We start from the raw sequence: 21,589 nt of genomic DNA, 5'->3' as shown, positions 1-21,589 counted from the left end.
TGCCTCCAGTATCTTGAGGTTTAGAATTTAAATTTAAATGTAAATCACATTTTTCTCAGTGTTTCAATGCTGAGACAAAACCAACGGAGTTTTCAACTGATGTCAACTTCTCTAGTTCAGCTCTGCTCTTATTTCCTCCTAAAAGAGTCTGGAACGACACAGAGAGCATTCTGTCGGGAAGACCCTCTGCTCTGGACCCCCCACCCGGTCACCATGGGAGTGGCCCTGCCAGGCACGGGGACCAGTTCCCGCCTCCTCCCCAGCTCCCTCCCACGGGCAACACTTTACTTGGTGCTGCCCCCATCAGCACCGTAGGTCGGTCGGTCGAAGAGAGAGGAGCTGCCCCAAGGGCCGCTGGTCTCGGTGCCCTCCTCCACTCCCGCTGCTCTGGTAGCAGCTGTGGGGCCTGCAGGGATTTCCTCCCGCAGCCCCAGAAGGGTGCAGCAGCTGACTGCTTTCCTGTGTTTCCCTGATTCCCTCTGAGCTCTTGCACATGCTCATTTGCAAAGAAATATCAAGAAAACTCAATGCTGTTAAGTTTCCCACCTCATGTAGTGCAGTAAGGGTAAGTGACACTTGCCCAGGAGAAAGGGCCTGGGAGTGCCCGGCCGGAGGTCCCCATGCCGATCCGAGGGGAAGGCTGTCGCAGCCGCTGTTTAGAACCCAAACCACGGAGAAAAAGAGGAGGGCTGATCAAGCTACTAACCCTTCCTCCCAGCCCTCGCAGTTGCTTTGAATTTAATAGTATTCCTAGGCTTTGCATGTTATTGTCATTTTCATTCATATTTGTAATTCTTTCTGAATTAATACTTTTGTAAGTGGCTTTTGGGTCCAGTGTGAAAAATATGCAAAAATGTGTTAATTCCATTTTCTCTTTCCCATATTCCATACACATCAACATTCCCAATCTTCTCAGAGGACCGTGAAATTGAAATGACATTTTTAAAGAGGTCGTAGTAATTGTTATGATATTCCTACCATTACTGAAGATTCCATTTGTGTTCTAGTTTTATCCAACCCAGTAAAGAGATTTAAATTTTCGCAGTTGAACAACAATGGGATATCTAAGTATCTCAATGAACTGGACCCAGTTCACTGGACAGATCCCGACTTTCCCTTGCAGCCAAGCAGCACCCTCTCCTCTCACAGCCGGGGAGCGGTGACTTGTACTCACCGTCAGGTTCCAGTTGATCTGGGGGATCCTCATGTGAAGGTTGAGACTGAACAGAATCAGCAAGACTCCAGTCACCACAAATGCACTACAGCTCACAAACTCAAAAAAGTAGAGGCCTTCACACGGGGAGCATTCCATGATGGTCTCTATGCAGATGAACGCGATCAAAGCCAGAATCTGGGAAGAGAATTGGAAACATACATGTACACGTACATTTAGCACACACATCCGCGGACAAATGTGCCCGCCACATTGAAATAAGACTCACCATCACCACCACCATACGACGCAGCCCCAGAGTCTGCCTCTGGGGCTGGCAGTTATCGCGGTCAGGAACATGGCCTGATTCGCTTCTTACGTTAAGCGTGTAAAGGTCTGGGGCTTCTACCGACTCCCTCACGCGGACAGCTGAGCCCCCACCACAGCACACCGGAGCCAGCCCGGTGCAGTGCGGCCCTGTGAGGAAGCAGAAAGGAACACCTCCGCGGTGCCTTTAGTTCTGTCTCTGCCGCAGGTACGTGGACACTGCCTATGCATGTGTGTTTCTGATTTACAGTTTCTACCCTAAAAATGGGGCTCACTTAATTAATGCATGAGCTATGCTTTTTTATTTAAATGCTCACCTGAGGGTGTTTATTGATTTTAGGGAGAGAGGGAGGTCGAGAGAGAGGGAGAAGGAAACGTCGATGTGAGAGAGAACATCCATGGGTTGTCTGTCTCCCATACATACCCCAGAGAATGCACCCGCAACCTAGGTATGTGCCTGGACCGGGGATCAAACCCGCAACCTTCTTGGTGTACCGGACGACACCCAAGCAACTGAGCCACCCAGCCAGTGCATGAGCTATGCTTTTTAAAAGTTTGTCATTGGACTTGGTCAGACTGGCAGTTGATAAAAAACATGGCTAAATCTACCAACAATACAATCAATTTCTTTCTAAAGGACCAAAGTAACATTTTAGCAATATGTCCCACGAGATTGGAGATCAGAAGGTTAAACAGGTATCAGTGGCAATTACCAGGTGAACTTTTAAAGGAAGATTTCAGGAAAAGGAGGGAGCCCACAGGCCAAGTTGACGGCCCTGTGACCAGGGAGAGGCGTGGCGCTCTTCCACCTGAACCAGATCAGTCTCGGCCCACCGGCCTCCGCTTTACTTCTGAAACCCAGCACCTCACGACCTCTCCTTTGCCAAGCCTACACCAGAGCTTGCAGGCCAGACCCCACCTCCAAGGTCAAGGAAGTACAGGGAGGCAGCTCTGTGGTCCAAGATTTGCCTTTAGAGACAGGGACATCAGCATCACCAGGGAGGCTCGTGAGACATGCAGCATCCCTGCCTCCCGTCAGTGACCTACAGAGTTGGAGTCCGCCTTTCTGACAAGATCCTCGGATGACTGAGGCGTGGGAGGCACGGAAGCACAGGCTGTTCTGGGCCCTCCCTCGACTGCAGCCCCACCCCTGCCTTGCGATGCTCTACTCACGGCCCCTCCCCCCGTGTCTTCCCTGCTGCTGTCTCTCCCTGCCAGACATGATCCGATTCCACCCTCACAGGAAAGCTTGCTCGTCTGTGATTGCATTCTACCCTTTTCTATACTTACCGTTGTGACTCCTGAGCTTTTTAAGGGTACAGCCAGTCCACCTCTCTCTACTCCCAAGATAGAAAGCAAAATAACTTGCACACAACAGGAAAATGGGACTCCCGGAGCCACTGAAACTCCATACCAGCAGTTCCTGACGTACCTGTTAGCACCCTACGAGAAAGAACCGGTGGCTCTGCTTTTCCCACTGCTGACAGCGCCACGCAGAAAGACACCTTTTCTACTATGTGGTATGTGCACAACCCATTCTAATCAACGCGTTAAAGATGATAATGGGTTTTTAAGCACACACTCTGCGCTTCTCCCATTGGCTCTCCTTATAATTCTCTACAGAACCATAGACTTTAACTCTGCACCTGAATTACATGCACCTGAACTTGCAAGCAATTCACAAAGAAATAGTTCGTATAAAGGAAACTCCTAGTTTTCCAACCCCCTGTAACTGGATCTAGCAATCGTGAGCAAGAAATAACACCCCGTACTGAGGAGCTACAAATGTTTCTGGTGCGCTGACTTCAACCACATCTGCGTGGGAAGGCAGCACCTACACTCTTAGATATTAACATAAAGATGGTTTCAAGAACTTGCAAATCTAATAGGCTATTCAATATAGAAGCGGAAAAAAAACAGATAAAATTCCCCACTCTCTAGCTCATACACTTTATTTTTTTTAATTGATCTTGGCGAAGGAGAGAGAGAGAAGCATTGATTTGTTGTCCCAATTATTTACCCATTCATTCACTGATTCTTGTGTGTGCCCTGCCTGGGAATCAAAGCCACAACTTGGCGTATTGGGACGATGCCCCAGCCAGCTGAGCCCCTCAGCCGGAGCCCTCGCTCATACTCTAATGAAGAAGTTTTTAAAAATTCAATAAAAACCACACTGTGTTAGGCAATGATAAGTGCAAAGGGGAAAAATCAAAGCAAGGGAGGAGAATGAAATGTACCTGGGGCAAAAATGGTTGAAACTATAGACAGAGTGACCAGGAAGGCCTCACTGAGAAGGTTCTGGATTTATTAAAAAGTTTACTGTGGTTGACCACAAAGGATATTAAAGGACACAACTGAACAGCTAGATGAAGAGATACACAGGACAAGGTCCAGAAGGGTCTCGAACACAGGAGCTTCTCTCCCTGTGGAGTGTGAAGTGCACCAGCCTCCTGTCACCTGGATGCACTTCGGTTCACCGACCTGAAAGCTCATCAGCTGTCTAGTTCGAGAGCTTTTACCGAGCTTAATATATGTGGTCCCACCCCCTCTGCCTCCCCAGTGGTAAGTGGAGTTGAAAGTTCCCACACTCGAATCAGTGTTTGATTCCACTGGCAACCAGGCCCCATCCTTAGGTGCTTCCCAAAGGTCATTGCACTGACACAGACTTAGGGGTGGCAGAAAGGGGTTTCTCGTGAATATCAAAGGACACCTCTTGCCCTGACTTTCCTGGCTGCGCGTTGGGCACTGTCCCACCAAGTGAAAAGGTCACCGGCTCAATTCCAGCCGGGGCACATGCCTGGTTGCAGGCCCCGGTTAGGGTGCATGTGACTGATTGATGTTTCTCTCCCTCTCTTTTCCCTCCTTACCCTACCTCTAAAAAGTAAACAAATTAAAAAAAAAAGACACATCTTATCACTTAGGAAATTCTAAAGATTTTATGAGCTCTGCACCAGAAATGGAATGAAGAAAAAATATATATATACTTAGTATTATAAATCACAGTAATCCATTATAAAGCACACTAATTCACATGTAGGGAGAAATACAGATACATACATACACACATACAATAATTGAATCAATCCTCCTACTGAAAGGTATTTTGGTGGTGTCTAATACTCCGTTTCTAGTAAACAGTACACCTTTCTTGCCCACCTTTTCGCACAGCAAATGAATCTTCCTCCAGCACAGTGAATCGTAACAATCGTTGCTGAAGTAAACCCACCCACTGATCAACAAGAAGAAAATCAGGACACAAAGTTATTCTGGGAGTCAGCAACTTCAAGGCAACTAAAGAGTCAAAAGTCACTCAACTTGTAACAACTTTTAAGTAGACAAACGTCACATGAAAAATTGTACAGAGATATTCAACAAGATGTAAATAAGGTCGTGGGCGCCCTCGGAGAGATCCCCTTCCACACAGCACCTACTCATTAACCAGGAGTAAATATGTTCATAGTTGGCAAGTCAACTGACATTAAAAGGTTGTCCTATTTCTACAACTGCAGCAAATTATGATTGGCAGCATCAAAAAGCAGGAAGGGAGCCCCTGGCTGGTGTGGCTCAGTGGACTGGGCACTGGCCTGCAAATCAACAAAGGGTCACCGGTTCGATTCCCAGGCACAGCGCATGCCTGGGCTGCGCGGACCAGGTCCCCAGTAGGGAACACAGGAGAAGCAACCACACATTGATGTTTCCTTCCTGTCTTTCTCCTTCCCTTCCCCTCTCTAAAAGTAAATAAATAAAACCTTTAAAAAAAAGCAGGAAGAGAGAAAGGATTGGCTGGTTCAGTTCCTATAAAGCTTTTTAAAATGTCCTAGTCCATGTTACTATTGCTGGGAGTATCAACTGTCAGGGCCTCTCTGGAGGGTGGTGGTGATGAACAGTACCACTCACTCACTAATTACACGTGCCTGGCAGGCACACAGTGGGGTCGGAGATTCGTGCTATGAGATCTGGCCAAGGTAGATTTCTTCTCCAGATGATGAATGAAGCTTCAGAAGTTCTGAACTCAGCGCTCACCACTCCAGTTTCCAGACTATCACAACTCCTGTGCCAACAGGTGATGGAATAGCAATGGGGGCATTTTGGGGATTCGGCAAATTAAAGGTTGAGTGAGAGAGACGTTAAATTAGGGCTTAGCTTTCACTTCCACATACAGTCACTGCAGCTCTCCCGCTGTAGGAACGGCTTCCAGATATGCTTTGATCTGACATCACGATGAAGAAACAGGCCCTAAACTTCACAAGATAAATGGGTCCTCCAATGCCACAGAAGCACGTGGGCAGTGAAAGAGAAATAGGGTTTGAAACATATGGAGCCAGAAGCTAATCTGCGGAGAATTCTTTGGCTTATCAAACGCATGATACTGTAAGTGGACAATTTTGTTTTTGTTGGTACCTAAATGGAAGTTGTGCCCCATCGGAAATATGTTTAAAAATGCAGAGTATGCAATTATTAACGCACTCTGCATTCTCTCCCTTTGTGGTGGGAATCACATCAAATAGAATTTATTAGAATTCCAGGGTTTGCAGGGCAGAAACCAGCAGCGGCGCCACAAAGAGCAAGCACGCATGCGTAGGAGAGGGCAGCGCCTGCATCCCCAGGCGCCAGATCGCACTGCAGCACAGCCGACAAATCCTGAGCTGACCAAGTCCAACAACCCCAATACAACGGCACACAAGACTGCCCCCAGCACACCGACACGTCCTGAAGACAAATGTTCCAGCAACAAATGCCTACACACACTCATCGGAAAGCCGATGTATGTAGTCTAAGAGCGTGCTGGTTGTATCGTGATGACACGTGACACAATGTAGTGGCAATATGAAACCTGAATTGTACAGATGTACACCTACATTTCAGACTGACCGTGTACACTTTTTCAGAACTGACTGGCCATCCTACAATTCAAATGTGACCTATGTTAGTGGAAGCCAAAAATAGAAAGGGACACTTTCTAAATTTATGATTTAATACATTTCTCATTCTAAATACTCACTGTTGTACCTAGTTTTATATTTTTAACTTCTTATCTTCTTCCTTTGGAGGCCCTGGGGGCCTCCAAAATCAGAGGAGTCTCAAGCCCCTCAAAACCTGATCTGAGTTTAGGCAGCAAGAGGTGAGTGGACGAGGCACCTGTTCCTTCTGGCAGCAGCTTTAAGACCCGTGAACAGTTTCACCACGCTGCCTGCGCCCGCCGCAGCAGCCCGCAGTGTTCCGGGTCGGGTGGCCTCTGGGTGAGGCTGATGGGCAGCCAGCTCACCACCGACCTGAGGTGAGTGTGTAGCAAGGGTGAGAAGGAAACGCCCCTTGTGCTAAACCTGAGATTTCAGGTTTGCTGCTACCGCATAATCCAGCTCATGCGGACTAGGAAGGGCACTCTGGCATAATGTTAAATTTGCCCACGTGCTGGTTATCCAATACAAAACTGCAAATTTACAGGATAATCTGTTACCACCCCACTCACTCTTAAAGATACCAGATTCGATGGTTTTATAGACAAACTCTAACCAGATTGTCAAGGTAAAGATATTGACTATGTTACCTAAGCTTTTATTTCTTAATTAATTAATTTATTTATTTTTAAGAGAGGGGGTGATGGGAGGGAGGAAGACAGGGAGAGAAACACTGATGTGAGAGAGAAACATCCATCAGTTGCCTCTCATACACACCCCTACTGGGGACTGAACCCACAACCTGGGCATGTGCCCTGACAGGGAATCAAACTGGAAACGTTTCACTTTGCAAGACAATGCCCAACCAACTCAGCCACACCAGTCAGGGCTAACTAAACTCTTTTAAACCAATATCAAGAAAATACTCAGAATTTCAAGAATTCATCTATGTGGTTAGGATTGTAAGTAGACATTTTTTAAAATACAGGCTTCTTTTATTTTTCAAAATTTCTACAACAAATAAGTATTTTTATTTTAAAAATTAGCCCTGGCTGGTATGGCTCAGTGGATTGAGCACCAGCCTGCAAACCAAAGGGTCACTGGTTCGATTCCCAGTCAAGGCACATGCCTTGGTTGTGGGCCAGGCCCCCCGTTGGGGGTGCATGAGAAACAACCACACATCGATGTTTCTCTCCCTCTCTTTCTCCCTCCCTTTCTCTACAAAATAAATAAATACAATAAAATCTTAAAAGAAAATTAAATATACAATGTATAAATACTTTTTCAAACATCTATGTTTATTATGAGTACAATCTTAGTGTCCTCTAAGAATCAATCCTTATTTATTTTGAAACCATTCGAGAATATTTTGAAATGACAAAGACTTTAATGGAACATGAAAGTCACCCTGCAAGTCCCTGTCGGTCCCATTTCTTTATCAGGAGAATTTATTATCTCTAAAGCCTTCCTGAGGGCACATAATCCTCCATCCTGACCACCACGACACGCAAGCTGCAGCCAGTGGGCTCAGGACAGCCTCACGCCAGCACATAATTAAAAGGCCAAGCTTACTCCGACTAATGTAATGAAAAGGACCCCCCAGGAAATAACAATGTTCCTAATATCTACAAAGACCTCTTCAAAAGTTAGAAAAAAAATCTTAATCTTCCTTAATCTCCTGTTTATCAAATGATCTAGTGCATCTCTTTTTTTTTTTTTTTAAGAAAATTAAACAGACTTCCAGCCAAGATGGAGGCAGAGGTAAACACGCTTCGCCTCCTGGCATAACTGCAGAAAAAATTACAACTGGACTACAAAACAAGTACCACCCAGGTTTGTCAGAAAATCAACCTGTTTGGAATTCCAACAACTAAGAATTTAAAGAAGCCACATTTATCCAGACGGGTAGGAGGCACAGAGGCACAGGGACACAGAAAGGCAGTGGAATGGGTGGTCCCACGTTCACGTGTGGTGGGTAAAAATCGGGAGGGTTTCCTTGGGAGCAAGTGATCCCAGCCCCACAACAGACCACCCAGCCCAGGGTTCCAGCACCAGGAAAATAAGTCCCCACAACTTCTGGCTGTAAAACTAGTGGGGGTGGAGGTGGCAGAAGAAACTGTAAGATTCTCAGGAGACTCCTCTAAAAGGGTCACAAAGGTCTCAGGACTGATGCAGACCAAACCCCTCTGGGATTCAGCACCAGGGCAACAGCTGGAAGGGCACAAGTGGCACACAGGGGGAAAGCAAAGTGACTGGCAACAGGGCAAGTGCTGAGAGACAGCTTTGTCCTGGGCACATCTCCAGAGGCCAGGCAGAGGCATTGTCCTTCCTCTGAGCCCTCCCCCACACAGAGCCACAAAGTGGTGAAATGGGTTGTCCTGCCCTCGTGATACCTAAGGCTCCTCCCCACAATAGGCCACACTTCTAAGACAGGGAGTCAGAGCAGTGCTACCTAATACATGGAAACAAACACAGGGAGGCTGCCAATTCAGGAGACAAAGGAATATGGCCCAAATGAAAGAGCAGAACAAAACTCCAGAAAAATAACTAAATGAAATGGAGATAAGCAACCTATCAGACGCAGGGTGCAAAACACTGGTGATCAGGATGCTCAAAGAACTCACTGGCTACTGCAACAGCATAAAAAACCCAGGCAGAAATGAAGGTTGTGGTAAGTGAAATAAAGAAGAATCTACAGGGAACCAACAGTGGAGGGGATGAAGCCGAGAATCAGATCAACATTTTGGAACATAAGGAAGTAAAAAGGCATTCAATCGGAACAGCAAGAAGAAAAAACAACTCAAAAAAAAAAAACAAACAAGCATAGAATAAAAAGCTCCTGGGACATCTCCAAATGTACCAACGTCCAAATCATAGGGGTGCCAGAAGGAGAAGAGGAAGAGTAAGAAATTGAAAACTTATTTGAAAAAATAAAGAAAACTTCCCTAATTTGGTGAAGGAAATAGACATATAAGCCCAGGAAGAAGAGAGAGTTCCCAACAATTTGAACCCAAAGAGGACCACACTGAGACACATCATAATGAAAATGCCAAAGGTTAAAGATAGGGAGTCTTAAAAGCAGCAAGCGAAAAACAGACAATTACCTACAAAGGAGATCCCATAAGACCATCAGCTGACTTATTAAAAGAAACTTTGCAGGCTAGAAGGGACTGGCAAGAAGTACTCAAAGTGGTGAAAAACAAGGACCTACAGCCTAGACTCCTCTATCCAGCAAAGCTACCATTTAGAATGGAAGGGCAGATGAAGTGCTTCCCAGACAAGGTAAAGCTAAAGGAGTTCACCATCCCCAAGCCATTATTCTATGAAATGTTAAAGGGAACTATATAAGAAAAAGAAGAAGATCAAAGGTATGAACATTAAAATGGCAACAAATTCACAACTATCAACAACTGAATCAGAAGAACAAACTAAGCAAACGAGCAGAGCAGGAACAGAATCACAGAAATGGAGATCACAGGGAGGGTTATCAGCTGGGAGGGGGCAGGGGGAGAATGGGGAACAGGTGCAGGGACTGAGAAGCATAACTGGTAGGTATGAAATAAACAGGGGGAGGTTAAGAACGGCATAGGAAATGGAGTAGCCAAAGAACTTATATACACAGCCCATGGGGGATTATTGGAAAGAATAGAAGTACCACATGGAGGGGGACAAAAGGGGTAAATTTTGGAAAACTGTAATAGCATAATAAATAAAATGTATTTTAAAAAAGAAGGAAAGTTAAAGCAAAAGAAGGGCCCCTGGAGCTTTGGGGAGAGCAAGGTAAAGGTAATGTGTCGGGTGCGGGGGGGAGAAGGCACCTCACTAAATACACATACAAGCAAAAATCACAGCATTTAAAAGCACGTCGAAGATGTCTATGCCAATGTGAATTGTAGTGGCTCAGGGGCACCAGGAAACTGCTTGATGTATTTCAGAGCCTCAGTTCCAACCCAGCCAACACCCCCAACTACACATGCAAAGACAGATAATTGACCAGGTGCCAGGGGCTCAGGGCCCAGGGAGGTGCTGAGGTTTGACAGGTGGAGGGTCATTGAGGGTTTGGGCAGCAGCCGAAGGCTTTTGAAGCTTCGGGAGAGCACTGGACTCAGATGGTCTTAGAGGAAAACAGGAGAGCATTTGCTTGAGGTAGGGCCTCACTGTCCAACTGAGTGACTTGGCTGGGGAAGAGGTGGAGGCTAGGGTCAGAACCCAGTCTCTCACTGAATACCTCTGCTTTTACGTCTGTATTCCTACTAGCAGTGGTCCCTAAACTTTTCTGACTGAAGAGCACAACACCTGTGAACAGCCTCCTGAACTAATGCTCCAGGAAGCAGAGTTTGCAATTCATCAGTCTGGTTTACACGCTGTGCTTGGCTGTGGCCCCCACGGCTATACAGCGCTGGGGTTTCTCGTGCTATTTCCATCCTAACTATATCCTTGGTCTTGGGGTACTCAGAACACCTCAACGTATTAACAGGCCTAAAAAGCCTCACAGTAAAAAACCTGTTTGCCTTTACTGAATGCAACGTTTGCATTACCTGAACACGGAATTTTTTTCCCCCTCGGCACACCTATTAACACCTCATCACGGTGTCTGTAGGAAAACCAGTCGGGGAAACATAAAACACACGTGCCGTCAGTTCTCTGGCTCGTCAGGTCTCGCACAATTTAAAAGCGCAGAGTAAAATACAGAAGCTCAGCTACCCAGCAGGGCAGCAACCGCTGAGGACCCTGAGGACCTTGTTAACAGAGTGATGAACACACGTGCACAGCGGGGTCCCAAGTACCTTCAGAATCAAACCACGCTCTAATCAACTCCAGCGCATTCGAAATTAAAATGTCTCTCTTCCCACCAACACTGAAAAACATATTTGAAAGATGAGACATGGCTTGTGTTGAGCCCACAGAGACACAACAGGCAAGTTGTTAAACCGCCGCGTCTGCTGGAAGACCTCATGATGTGCAGAAGAACCCAAGGAGGGCAGCGAAGGAGTGAGGAAGTGACTGCACTTCAGACACCAGCTCCGTTCCCAATCACAGTCGGTGCTCAGACGAGATTCTGGAGCCAGGACCTCAGAGGAGGCACAAGGCCTTTCCCCACCATCTTTCTGAGTCCTGAGGCCAGGGGTTTTAAGCTGCTCTAACATGCCCTTGTCTGTTAAGTGACAGATCACATTAAAACATGAGCTCCCAGGCCATGTCGTACGGTCTGCCAAAGGGGCTCAAATGGCTGGCTGTGCATTGCCAGGCACCCAGAATAACAATGCCTTGCATTTAGGGAGCATCAGTAATGTGAGGATGGTTTCAGGCCCTGTGCTGGGCACAGTCCATCCATTACCTCGGGCACTCACACCCTACTGAGGAAGCAGGCAGCACCTCCATTGTGATGCCCAAGAGGTTTGCCCAAGGCCCCAGAGCTAGTTCCTCCCCATGCTTCACTCTCCTACACCAGATGACTAACATAACGTATTCAGAGTCTATTCCTTCCCCACACCCTTAACTGTGGGGAAAAACTCTCACTGTGTCATTTCTGTCTTCGAGGGACACTGTGTGAGACCCAGGGAGCCAGTGCCACTGGGGTCCCTGACAAAGCACACAACCTGATTCCTCATTCTCAAAGGGATCCAACTACTACTGTATTTTTCTAAGAAAAATAATCCGCGAGTTGCTCCCCTCAAGGGAGGCCATCCCGTGAGGAAGCTATTACCCTCCTCTCCCCTGAGACAATCGAACAATAAGCAAATATTTTTTAGTTCCGAATCACAGGAGCTAAATGCAGGTGGTAAATTGTTTAACCTACGATCCACGTCTTTGCATGTGGACTTTGGTTCCACTGTTTTCCTCCAGCTAAATGAACAGTGTCCCTGCTGTGGATCAGAGCAAGGGCAGGGACGCCCTCAGGTGCTCACACCACCCAGCTGGCAGGCAGCGCTAATTAGGCAGCAGGATTAGGGAAGCAAAGGAGCCAGGGGCACGGGCGAATAAGTTCCCTATTGTTGAGAAGAAAGGGACAGAAGAGGAGAAATGGGAGAGGCTGCCAAGGGCTCAGGGCGGTCAGAAGAAAAGCAGCGGCTGGCCGAGAGGACCGGGCAGCAGCAGCTCTGCCAGGTATGTCCGGCTGGCAGTCCGACCAGCCACACCCCAAGCAGCGCTCGCTCTGAACCCCTGATGCTTTGTTCCCCTGGAGGACAGAGGGCCAGGGCTGTCCCCGCTCCAGGAAGCTGTCAGCTCGGTCTGGTCTGAGCTGGGCCCTCGTCACAAGGCCTACTCGACCGGTGCTCCTGAAACGCTTTTCAAGCTGGGTTCTACTGTGTAAATAATTTTGCTGTTTTGGAATCCTAAAGCCAAACCTAAGTTAAGAGCTGAACGCAAGGCGCTGTATTTCGATTTCTGTTTTTGGCAAGACTCTCACCTTTAAGTAAGCTGTTATGCTCACAGCGTCGCGAGCGCTCATGTGCGCATGTTGAACCCACAGGTTGTTTGTCGACGATGGCCCGCCACAGCAGATCACGGGCTCGGGCAAACTTAAATAGGCCTGGACAGCCAACTACCTAGAGCACACGGATGGTATTACTCAGCGAAGTGCAAAATATTTTGTGTGTTTTTTTTTAAAGTCCATAAAACCTTATGTGGTTTGATGACATAATTGCACATGATTTCAGAAAACCGCAGGACGGTCAGCATCTTTCCTGCCAAAAGAATGCCCACAACATTTTCCTGCAGATGCCTCCCTGACCAAACAGCTACATGCTTTCAGACCATGTACACTTCTAACGAAGCCCGTGCAGAGGACAAAGGAAACACGCCGCCTGCAAACCGTCCACGTCTGAAGATGTTTAACTGCGGCTAGCACGCATGTTTTCTGGTCCCCTTCCTTCCTCACGTCCTGGCTTCATGGATAAAGCAGAGATCCCCAGGAGTGGCATTACCTCCCCATGTGATTCAGAAGCAAACCCTTCCTCCCTCCCTCCCCTCTGCTCTAACTCTTGGGCACCTCCCCACCCTAACGTCTCTGACAAACCACCTTAACCAAATGGGCAGAAGAGCAATGCTTTTCTCATTGAATGAGAAACAAGAAGACCAAGAGGAGCTTTTTTCTAAAGATTTAATTTGGGCTAAAACAGGGAACCATAAATCCTAAGAGGCCAGGAGCCGGGAGGAGGTCCACCTGGAAAACCCAGTTCTGCTGTGAGACCCAAGAGCCCCGGCCGCCCCCAGCACCTCCACGTGGTCCAGCTGACAGAGGCCCAGGAGGGGAGGAGCCTCCTGAAGTGGCTAACCCTGAGCCTGCCCAGGGCCTTGCCACAGATTCGGGGACTTTCTGTGGATTCAGGTACCTTCCTCCCTACCTTACTACACAAATTCAGCAGCCTGTGTAAATGGTGTCCCCTAGCCCCAGAGATGATGAAAACAGTGGCCCCTAAAATGCATGCCCCTGTGGTCCTCCTAAGAAATCCAGTATTTGCTAAGTAAGTCCTTCCGCTGTGGGTCCAATGCTGTGCTGGACATGGCCGTAAGCATTCTCTCACTTACTCTTCACTTCATCCAGTGAAGAACACTGTCAGTGTGCTTGTTTTTAATTGAGGTGTAATTCATATGCCATAAAATTCACCCACTGAAAGTGTGTAACTCAGTGGTTTTTAGTATATTCGGAGTTATGTAACCATCACCATTATGTTACTGGGTTGGCCAAGAAGTCCATTTGGTTTTTTCCATAAAATAAAAGACACATCTTTCATTCTCACCAAAAACTTCATTGGTTTGGATATTTTGAGTGTGTCAGCTCTCTCCCACTATTGGCTTCTAGTGGGTGGAGGCAGGGGTGCTCCTAAACATCTTCCAATGCATCAGACAGCCCCACAGCAAAGAGTTATTTGGCCAAAATGTCAATAGTACCAAGAAACTTCATGAACTACTTTTGACATATTCGATCAGTCACAGCATCTTCTCCACACATTGTACAAATTTTTTTTTGGCATTACAGTTGTGTTTTTAGCTTTCTTAAAATATTAAAGCTGAAATGTGTATTTCTTCCATTGTCAGTATTAAAATGGCTACACAAAAATTCACCAATTTTGATTTTTTTAAAATGCACACTGACATGACAGCTGTCACAATACAATCTAACAAAATTGTTTTGAGTGAAGTTAAAGACAACTAAACACTACTAGAGTCATCTTACAGAAAAAACTAAACAGACTCTTTGGCCAACCCAGTAATTACAGAATATTTTCATCACCTCAAGAAGAACATGGTTTTTAATAATCATCCTACTGATGAGAAAAATGAGGGAAACATGTTAAGCAACCCATTCAAGATCTCATTAACAGTAGAGATGGGGTGTGAACCCAGTCCCTGAGCCCTGTGCAGCACTGGGCACTGCTGATCACCCCCCTACACCCTTGGCTTCCACTGCTCCCGTCCCAGCCGGCCTCCCCTCACATGGTGGGTGCTCCATAGGGCTCTGTCATGCTGCTTTCTCAGCACACACACATACCCAACAGGTTCCTCTGCCTGAGACTCCCACTCTCAAATCTACTTCTATCTAAGCTGCAGACCCCGGCCGCAAAACTCCCTGCAAAACTCCCCACAAAAATCCCTGCACATTGGGCAACTCTGCCTAAATGTAAATGTCCCCAGGTACTCACAAATGTGAGCACAAAACTCCCTGTCTTGACTCAGCTAATGGCATCACCAGCCATGAGCACAGTCACTTAGCGTAGCAGTTAATGAGTTCGGAGTTCCAACTGCAGCTCTGCCACGACCCACTCTGTGACTCCATGCATGTTATTAGCTCTCTGCTCTGGGCCTGTATTCACCCATGAAAGGAATGGGAACAATTCCCATCTCATATGGTTTGCTACAAGGATGAAATGTAAAATACTTAGCACCATGCCTGTCACACAGTGAGTGTTCAGTAAATGGTAGCCATTATCATCACCGTGTGAAAGTCTAACAGAACTCAGACACAGCTCCTGCCGTCACCAAGCTGAGTGGGGCGGGGCGGGGGGGGCGGTATGTACGTGCTGTAGAATGTACCAGAATTCCCTTCCTTCTGAAGACGGAATAATATTCCACTGTATGTGTGCATATTCTATAGTTCATGCATCCATTCCTCCATCAGTGGACACCTGGGATGTTTCCATCTTTCGGCTACTGTGACTAATCCTGCCATGAACACAGATGGAAAACTATCTGTTTGAGTCCTTGTTCTTTTTTTTTAAGATTTTATTTATTTCTAGAGAGAGAGACAGGGAGGAAGACAAAGAGGGAAAGAAACATCAGTGTGTGGTTGCCTCTCACATGCCTCCTACTGGGAACCTGGCCTGCAACCCAGGCATGTGCCCTGACTGAGAATCAAACCAGCAACCTTTTGGTTTGCAAGCCAGCACTCAGTCCACTGAGCCACACCAGCCAGGGCTAAGTCCTTGCTTTTAATTCCTTTGAATATATACCCAGAAGTAAAATTGCTGGGTATATGGTAACTCTATTTTTAATTTTTAGGAATCAAAAATTTAAGCATAAAAGAGATAAAAATATAAGTAATTAAATAAAAACTCTCAAATCTTAAATTTGAATAAAATATACTAAGATAAGCTTATATTTTCTTTCTTTAAAATAGCTGTATGCACTGAAAAGGCCTAGAAATAACTGAATAACAATGAGCACCCCCAGCGCCCAGACTGAAATCGCTAAATATTTTTCCCCAGGAAAGGAACAAGAACTTGCAGGAGAGACGGCCGATCTGAGGTCTGGGACAGGACGCATGAAACAAGCCTATCAGAAAGCAAGGACTCTATCACGGACGACTGAGGTCGTGTCGGGACACAGAGGTCAACTCCAGGGGCTCCCATGGCCAACAATGGGACAATATAACCACACACACACACACATTAGTATAAACATATATACATGAAAACAGTAACATCCAAATCTTGGTTTCCAATACAGCATTTTCCCCTGAAAGGCGCCAGGGTTCCTTGGGGAATTCGAAGGCCGAGGAGAAGACACGCCTGGAGACATTCCTAAAGGGCAGGAGAGCCAGGCCGGAGGGGCTCCCATCGGCCAGATCTGCCACGGCATGAGCATCAAGATAAATAGCGACAGTCAAGTATCAAAATCCATGAATAAAATATGAGCCCATGAGTCCATACTGATATAAATAAACAGGGAAAGAGGAAAAACTCTCCCTTTAGAGTTGAAAATCCAGCTAATAAATATTGAAGGAAAGATGGATTTATAAATTTGCCATTTGGCAACCATCATAACATTACTTAATTGAAGCAAGAATCATCAATGGATATTAAAACTAAAAGGTGTAGCCCTGGCTGGTGTAGCTCAGTGGATAGAGCGCGGGCTGCAAACCAAAGTGTTGCAGGTTCGATTCCCAGTCAGGGTACATGCCTGGGTTGCAGGCCATGACCCCCAGCAACCACACATTGATGTTTCTCTCTCTCTTTCTCCCTCCCTTCCCTCTCTAAAAATAAATAAATAAAATCTTTTAAAAAAAGTTATTAAAAAAAAACTAAAAGGTGTTAAGTTTAAGAAGCTACAGGATACATACATAGTTTATAAGTATCTCCTCACAATATACTTACTAATTACATGGGGGGCCAGTAATTGGACAGTGGAGAAGCTGGCAGACATCATGTTGGCCAAGTTAAGATCGCCAGTCATGGAACAAATCTACACCATTTGCTTTCCGTGGTATCCCTGATAACACCACAAAGGAACCAGAATCTAAATAGGAGAAATGTCAGAAAACCCAAATTGAGGGACAGTCTACAAAATAACTGGCCTGTCAACTTCCAAAATGTCAACGTCCTGAAACACAGAGGCTGAGGCACTATTTCGGACTCGAGGAGATTACAGAAACGTGACAAGCGAATGCAACACAGGATCCAGGCCTTCCTTGCACTGCAAGGACAGTTCCGAGACAACCAGGGAAACATGAATAAGGACGACAGTTTAGCTGCAGTATTTTACCAACGTTAATTTCCTAACTTAGGGATAAAGAAACACCGAGTCTGCAATACACTCTCAAAAGACTTAGAATATCAGACAAACATACATGTACACATGCATGCAAATGCGCACATCAACACATGTGGCAAAGAGTTAAAAAGAGGATCTAGGTGAAGGTGTGTTATTATTTTATACTACTCTTACGACCTTCCTGTGAGTCAGAAATTATTTCAAAATAATTAATTAGTCTTTATAAAATGAGCACAAAATACTGTAATGTATTAAATACATAAAAATTCATAAGTTTGTATTGATATCACAGAGGGAGGATCTCCATTGTTCACCTTCGGAAACAGCTACAGCATCACTTGTGATTAGGAAAATTGAAAAATAAAGGAAAAGTATCAAGTATGTACCCTCCCTTTCCCATACAAACTGTATTTCAGGGTAATCATATGGATGATGAGGAATCCTTACAGAATCCCCGCTAAAATGCAGAAGGAATGACAGAATTAGAAAATCACCATTTTGTAATGGACATAGGCCAAAGATTCTCAATCCACCTGAAAACTAGAAGATGGTAACTCTGCTGGACTCAACCTAACAATACTCCTTTTATGTCTATTCTCTTATGGAAACCATTCTCCTAATGCCCATTCATGCCACCCCGCACTAACGCTCTCTCTGGCTTTTCCTTCAGCCCATATCACTCTGACCTCTGATTTCCTGCAGCTCTTGGTCTACACCAGTGGTTCACATCCTTGGTTCAAACAGAAATCTTTTCAAAATCCTGATACCAACGCTGTACTCCAGAATACGGTTTCTCACAATCTGCACTATTGGCATTTTGGACCAGATACTCCTTTGTGGTGGAGCCTGTCCTGCGCATGGTACGATGTCTAGCAGCATCCCTGGCCTCTCCCCACCAGGTGCCAGTACTCCACTCAGCTCCTGCAACGGCAACCAGAAATATCTCCTTATGTTGTCAAATATCCCCTGATGGGCAAAATCTTCCTCCACCTCCAATGAGAACCACCGAACCACTGAGCCACCATCATCAATGGCTGTTAAGTTACTGATGCAGGCGTTCCAGTGGCACACACAGCAACATGGAAGAGTATCTCAAATGCATCATGCTAAGCGGAAAAAAAGCCAGACTCAAAAGGCTGCATACTTTGTGATTCTACTTACATGACATTCTGGAAAAGGCAAAATGACAGGGATGAAAACAAAATCACTGGTTGCCAGGGGCTGAGTAGCAGTAGGGAGAGGGGTTGATAAAAAAAAAAGACCAGAATGAGACAATTCTCAGGGATGATGAAATTAGTCTATACTTTGTGGTGGTGGACACAGGACTACAGATTTGTCAAAACTCACAGAACTGTACACTATAAAAAATAGTATTGTATATACATTTAAAAAATAAAATGCTGTGAAAGCCAACTACTGAAGAGAGGCATGCATAAAACAGTCATGCTATAGAGCAGCTGTGTTGTGTGTGCACACGCCCATACGTGCACGTTCACAAACACACACACACCCCAAAGGGTTATGCAGAACTGAATGGTGCTCATCTCTGATAAGTAAGATTCCAGGAAATTTGTCTTCCTCTTTTAAGTTACTGATATTTTTCTAATTTTTTCCCTAACATAAATCAGTACTACTTGTGTGATTTCTTTAAAAAGTAATTTTAAAACAAGCAGATAAAAAGACCAATGCAAGCTCTCTGGGAAGCCTTCCCTGGTCCCTCCACAATTAGCCTCTGCCCCTTCCGCTTCACCTGCACCTCCTCCAAGCACTGAGTGCAGGCTGCCCTGTAGCCTCTTCCTCTCTGCAGCCTCAGCCTCTCCTGCAAACTGAGCTGAGTGCAGAAGTGCCCCCACTTCCCTGGACCTGTGTTTGCTCCAGTTAACTGCACAGTGGCACGTGTCTCAGAAACCATGTTTATCTGGTTTCCTGCTCGAGCCCCTCCCACCACAACACAGATGCAATAAAGAGCTAGTCGGTGACTGACCAGCCAATGGGGATAAGCAGACATCTAATAAATGACCATTAAACCATACCCACAGGTAACTGAACACTATCCACAGGGTGATCATTAATATTTCATGTCAGCCTAGAACACGGTTCAAGTGAAAGACTTTTGGAATGGTCCCTTGCCCATTTAAGCTTCTAGCAACTATTTGGGAGAAAACACACAGGGTTGACTTATCATTTGCCATATTTGTGGATAAGAGACTTGGAATTGTTAACATGTAAGAGGACAAGCTTCAAAACTATCCCAACAACATGGAAGGCCAGGCTGGTGCCATGAGAGTGACTCTAACTGGCGTACATTTAAGGTTCAAAGGTTGAGGGGTACAGAAAAGAGAAGAGCAGCACGGGAGTTTACGCGGCGTCGGTCATGCTAAAGCTAAATGTTTGTCAGTAAGGGATGAGGTAAAAGGCTTAAATTTTGGTGGCAGGAGTGGAGCTGAGAGGTCACGAACCTTCTGTTACCTAGGACACCCTGTTTCCACATCTGCAGGCAGAAGTCTGTTCATTAGTTTAAAAGATGTTAAGTCCAAACCTTATTAAAATGGGTATTTTTTATGATTCCATGCACATGCCAGCTATATCCAGAGTGATATTTTAAATATCACCTTACTTTAAAAACAAACAAGAAAACAACCCAAAACACCACAGCACTATGATGTATCTCTAGCCTAAGCAGACCGGGGCCCCAGCAATCTGCAAGCCAACAGCCTATTTGCTACAGCCAATAAAAATAAACTAGATGGTGGGTAAAAGGCAGAAAACTGTACTTGAACAAAAATTAAAATAGAATAAATAAATAAATAAATAAATAAATACTAGAAAGCTCCCAAATATCACCATTTTGGAATCCCAGTTAAGTACACTTCACCCCATTCACCCCACTAAATGCTGCTACAGATCTGGAAACAACGCATGGAGTGACTACTCCATGTCTCTGAAGAATAAACAGTAGTGGGCAGAGCGGGGGATAAGAACTGAAAGTACCAATGAACCAGCAGTCCGTTTCCTAGTTTTTCTCCAAAATTCCCTAGCTTAGACTGAGGGACCTATGCAATATCTCAAACGGTCTACTATTTGTGTGATTGGAATCCCAAAAGTGAAGGAGAAAGAGCATGCAACAGAAAAAAAAAGTATTTGAAGAAACAATCATGGACAACTTCCCATATTTGGCAAAAGACATAAATTTCAAGATTTAAGAAGCTCAGCAAACCCCAAACAGAAAAAACTCAAAGAAATCTATGCCCAGATGCATCATAATCAAACCACTGAAAACTGACAAAGAAAAAGCCCTAAAAGCAGCCACAGAAAAATTATACATTACACACAGAAAAAAAAAGATGTGAATGATGTAGATTTGACGTCAGAAACCACGGAGATCAGAAAGTGAAATAAGACTTTTTAAAGGGCTGAGAAACAGACTGATAACCCAGAATTCTACACTCAGCAAAACTAACCTTATTCACAGGAATAAATGTGAAAGAAAGACATTCTCAAATAAAAGAAAATTAAGAGAATTCGTAGCCAGTGGACCTGCTCTAAGTGAAATGCTAAAATTTTAGAACTTCGGGTCGAATGGAAATGATACCGAAGGGAAACTTGGAACATCGGAAATGAAAGAAGATCAACAGAAATGGTAAAAACCTGGGTAAATATATCAGACAATTCTTCTCCTGTTATGTTCTTTAAAGGATGTGTGATGGCTGAGAGCACAATTTCTAACACTGTCTGATGGGGCTTCAGCGAAAACAATAACCAAAATGAGGAAAGAGGGAAAAGCGGCAAATGGACCTGTGTAATCATAATAATGTTCTGTACTTTAATTGAAGTAATAAAATAATAATTATAATCAGACAATAAAATGTTAATGTTAATTGTGTATACAGTTACTCCTAGAGCAAATACTTAAAAAACCTATATAAAGAGATCAATTACATTAAAAAAAACAGAGATCAGTTACAATGTAATACTAGCAAATATTCAAATAATCCAAAAGGAGAGGAAAAAATAGAAAAAGAAGAACAAAAGAGAGAAAACAAACAGAAAATAAATAATAAAATAGCAGGCCTAAATCCAAACATATTAATAATAACACTAAATGTAAATGTTCTAAATATACACTAACCTAAAAGATGGAGATGGTCAGAACGGATTTTAAAAAATAGGACCCAGCCCTGGCTGGCGTAGCTCAGTGGATTGAGCACGGGCTGCG

General features: G+C 45.0%; 1 protein-coding gene across 1 annotated transcript in view; it reads right to left on the bottom strand.

Moving 5' to 3' along the window:
• The window catches only part of CMTM4 (CKLF like MARVEL transmembrane domain containing 4), a 56,323-nt gene that overhangs the window by 16,378 nt on the left and 18,356 nt on the right, over positions 1-21,589 (bottom strand). Inside the window, exon 2 of the mRNA XM_045818378.1 lies at positions 1,175-1,351. Within this exon, the coding sequence (XP_045674334.1) occupies positions 1,175-1,351 (177 nt within the window). The remainder of the gene's footprint in view (positions 1-1,174; positions 1,352-21,589) is intronic.

Source organism: Phyllostomus hastatus, unplaced genomic scaffold (genome assembly GCF_019186645.2).
Source record: "Phyllostomus hastatus isolate PE091 unplaced genomic scaffold, TTU_PhHast_1.1 phas_scaffold_345, whole genome shotgun sequence".
In the NCBI taxonomy this organism is placed as follows: Eukaryota; Metazoa; Chordata; class Mammalia; order Chiroptera; family Phyllostomidae; genus Phyllostomus; species Phyllostomus hastatus.
The sequence above is the reverse complement of the archived record's forward strand: the minus strand, read 5'-3'. Positions and strand labels throughout refer to the sequence as shown.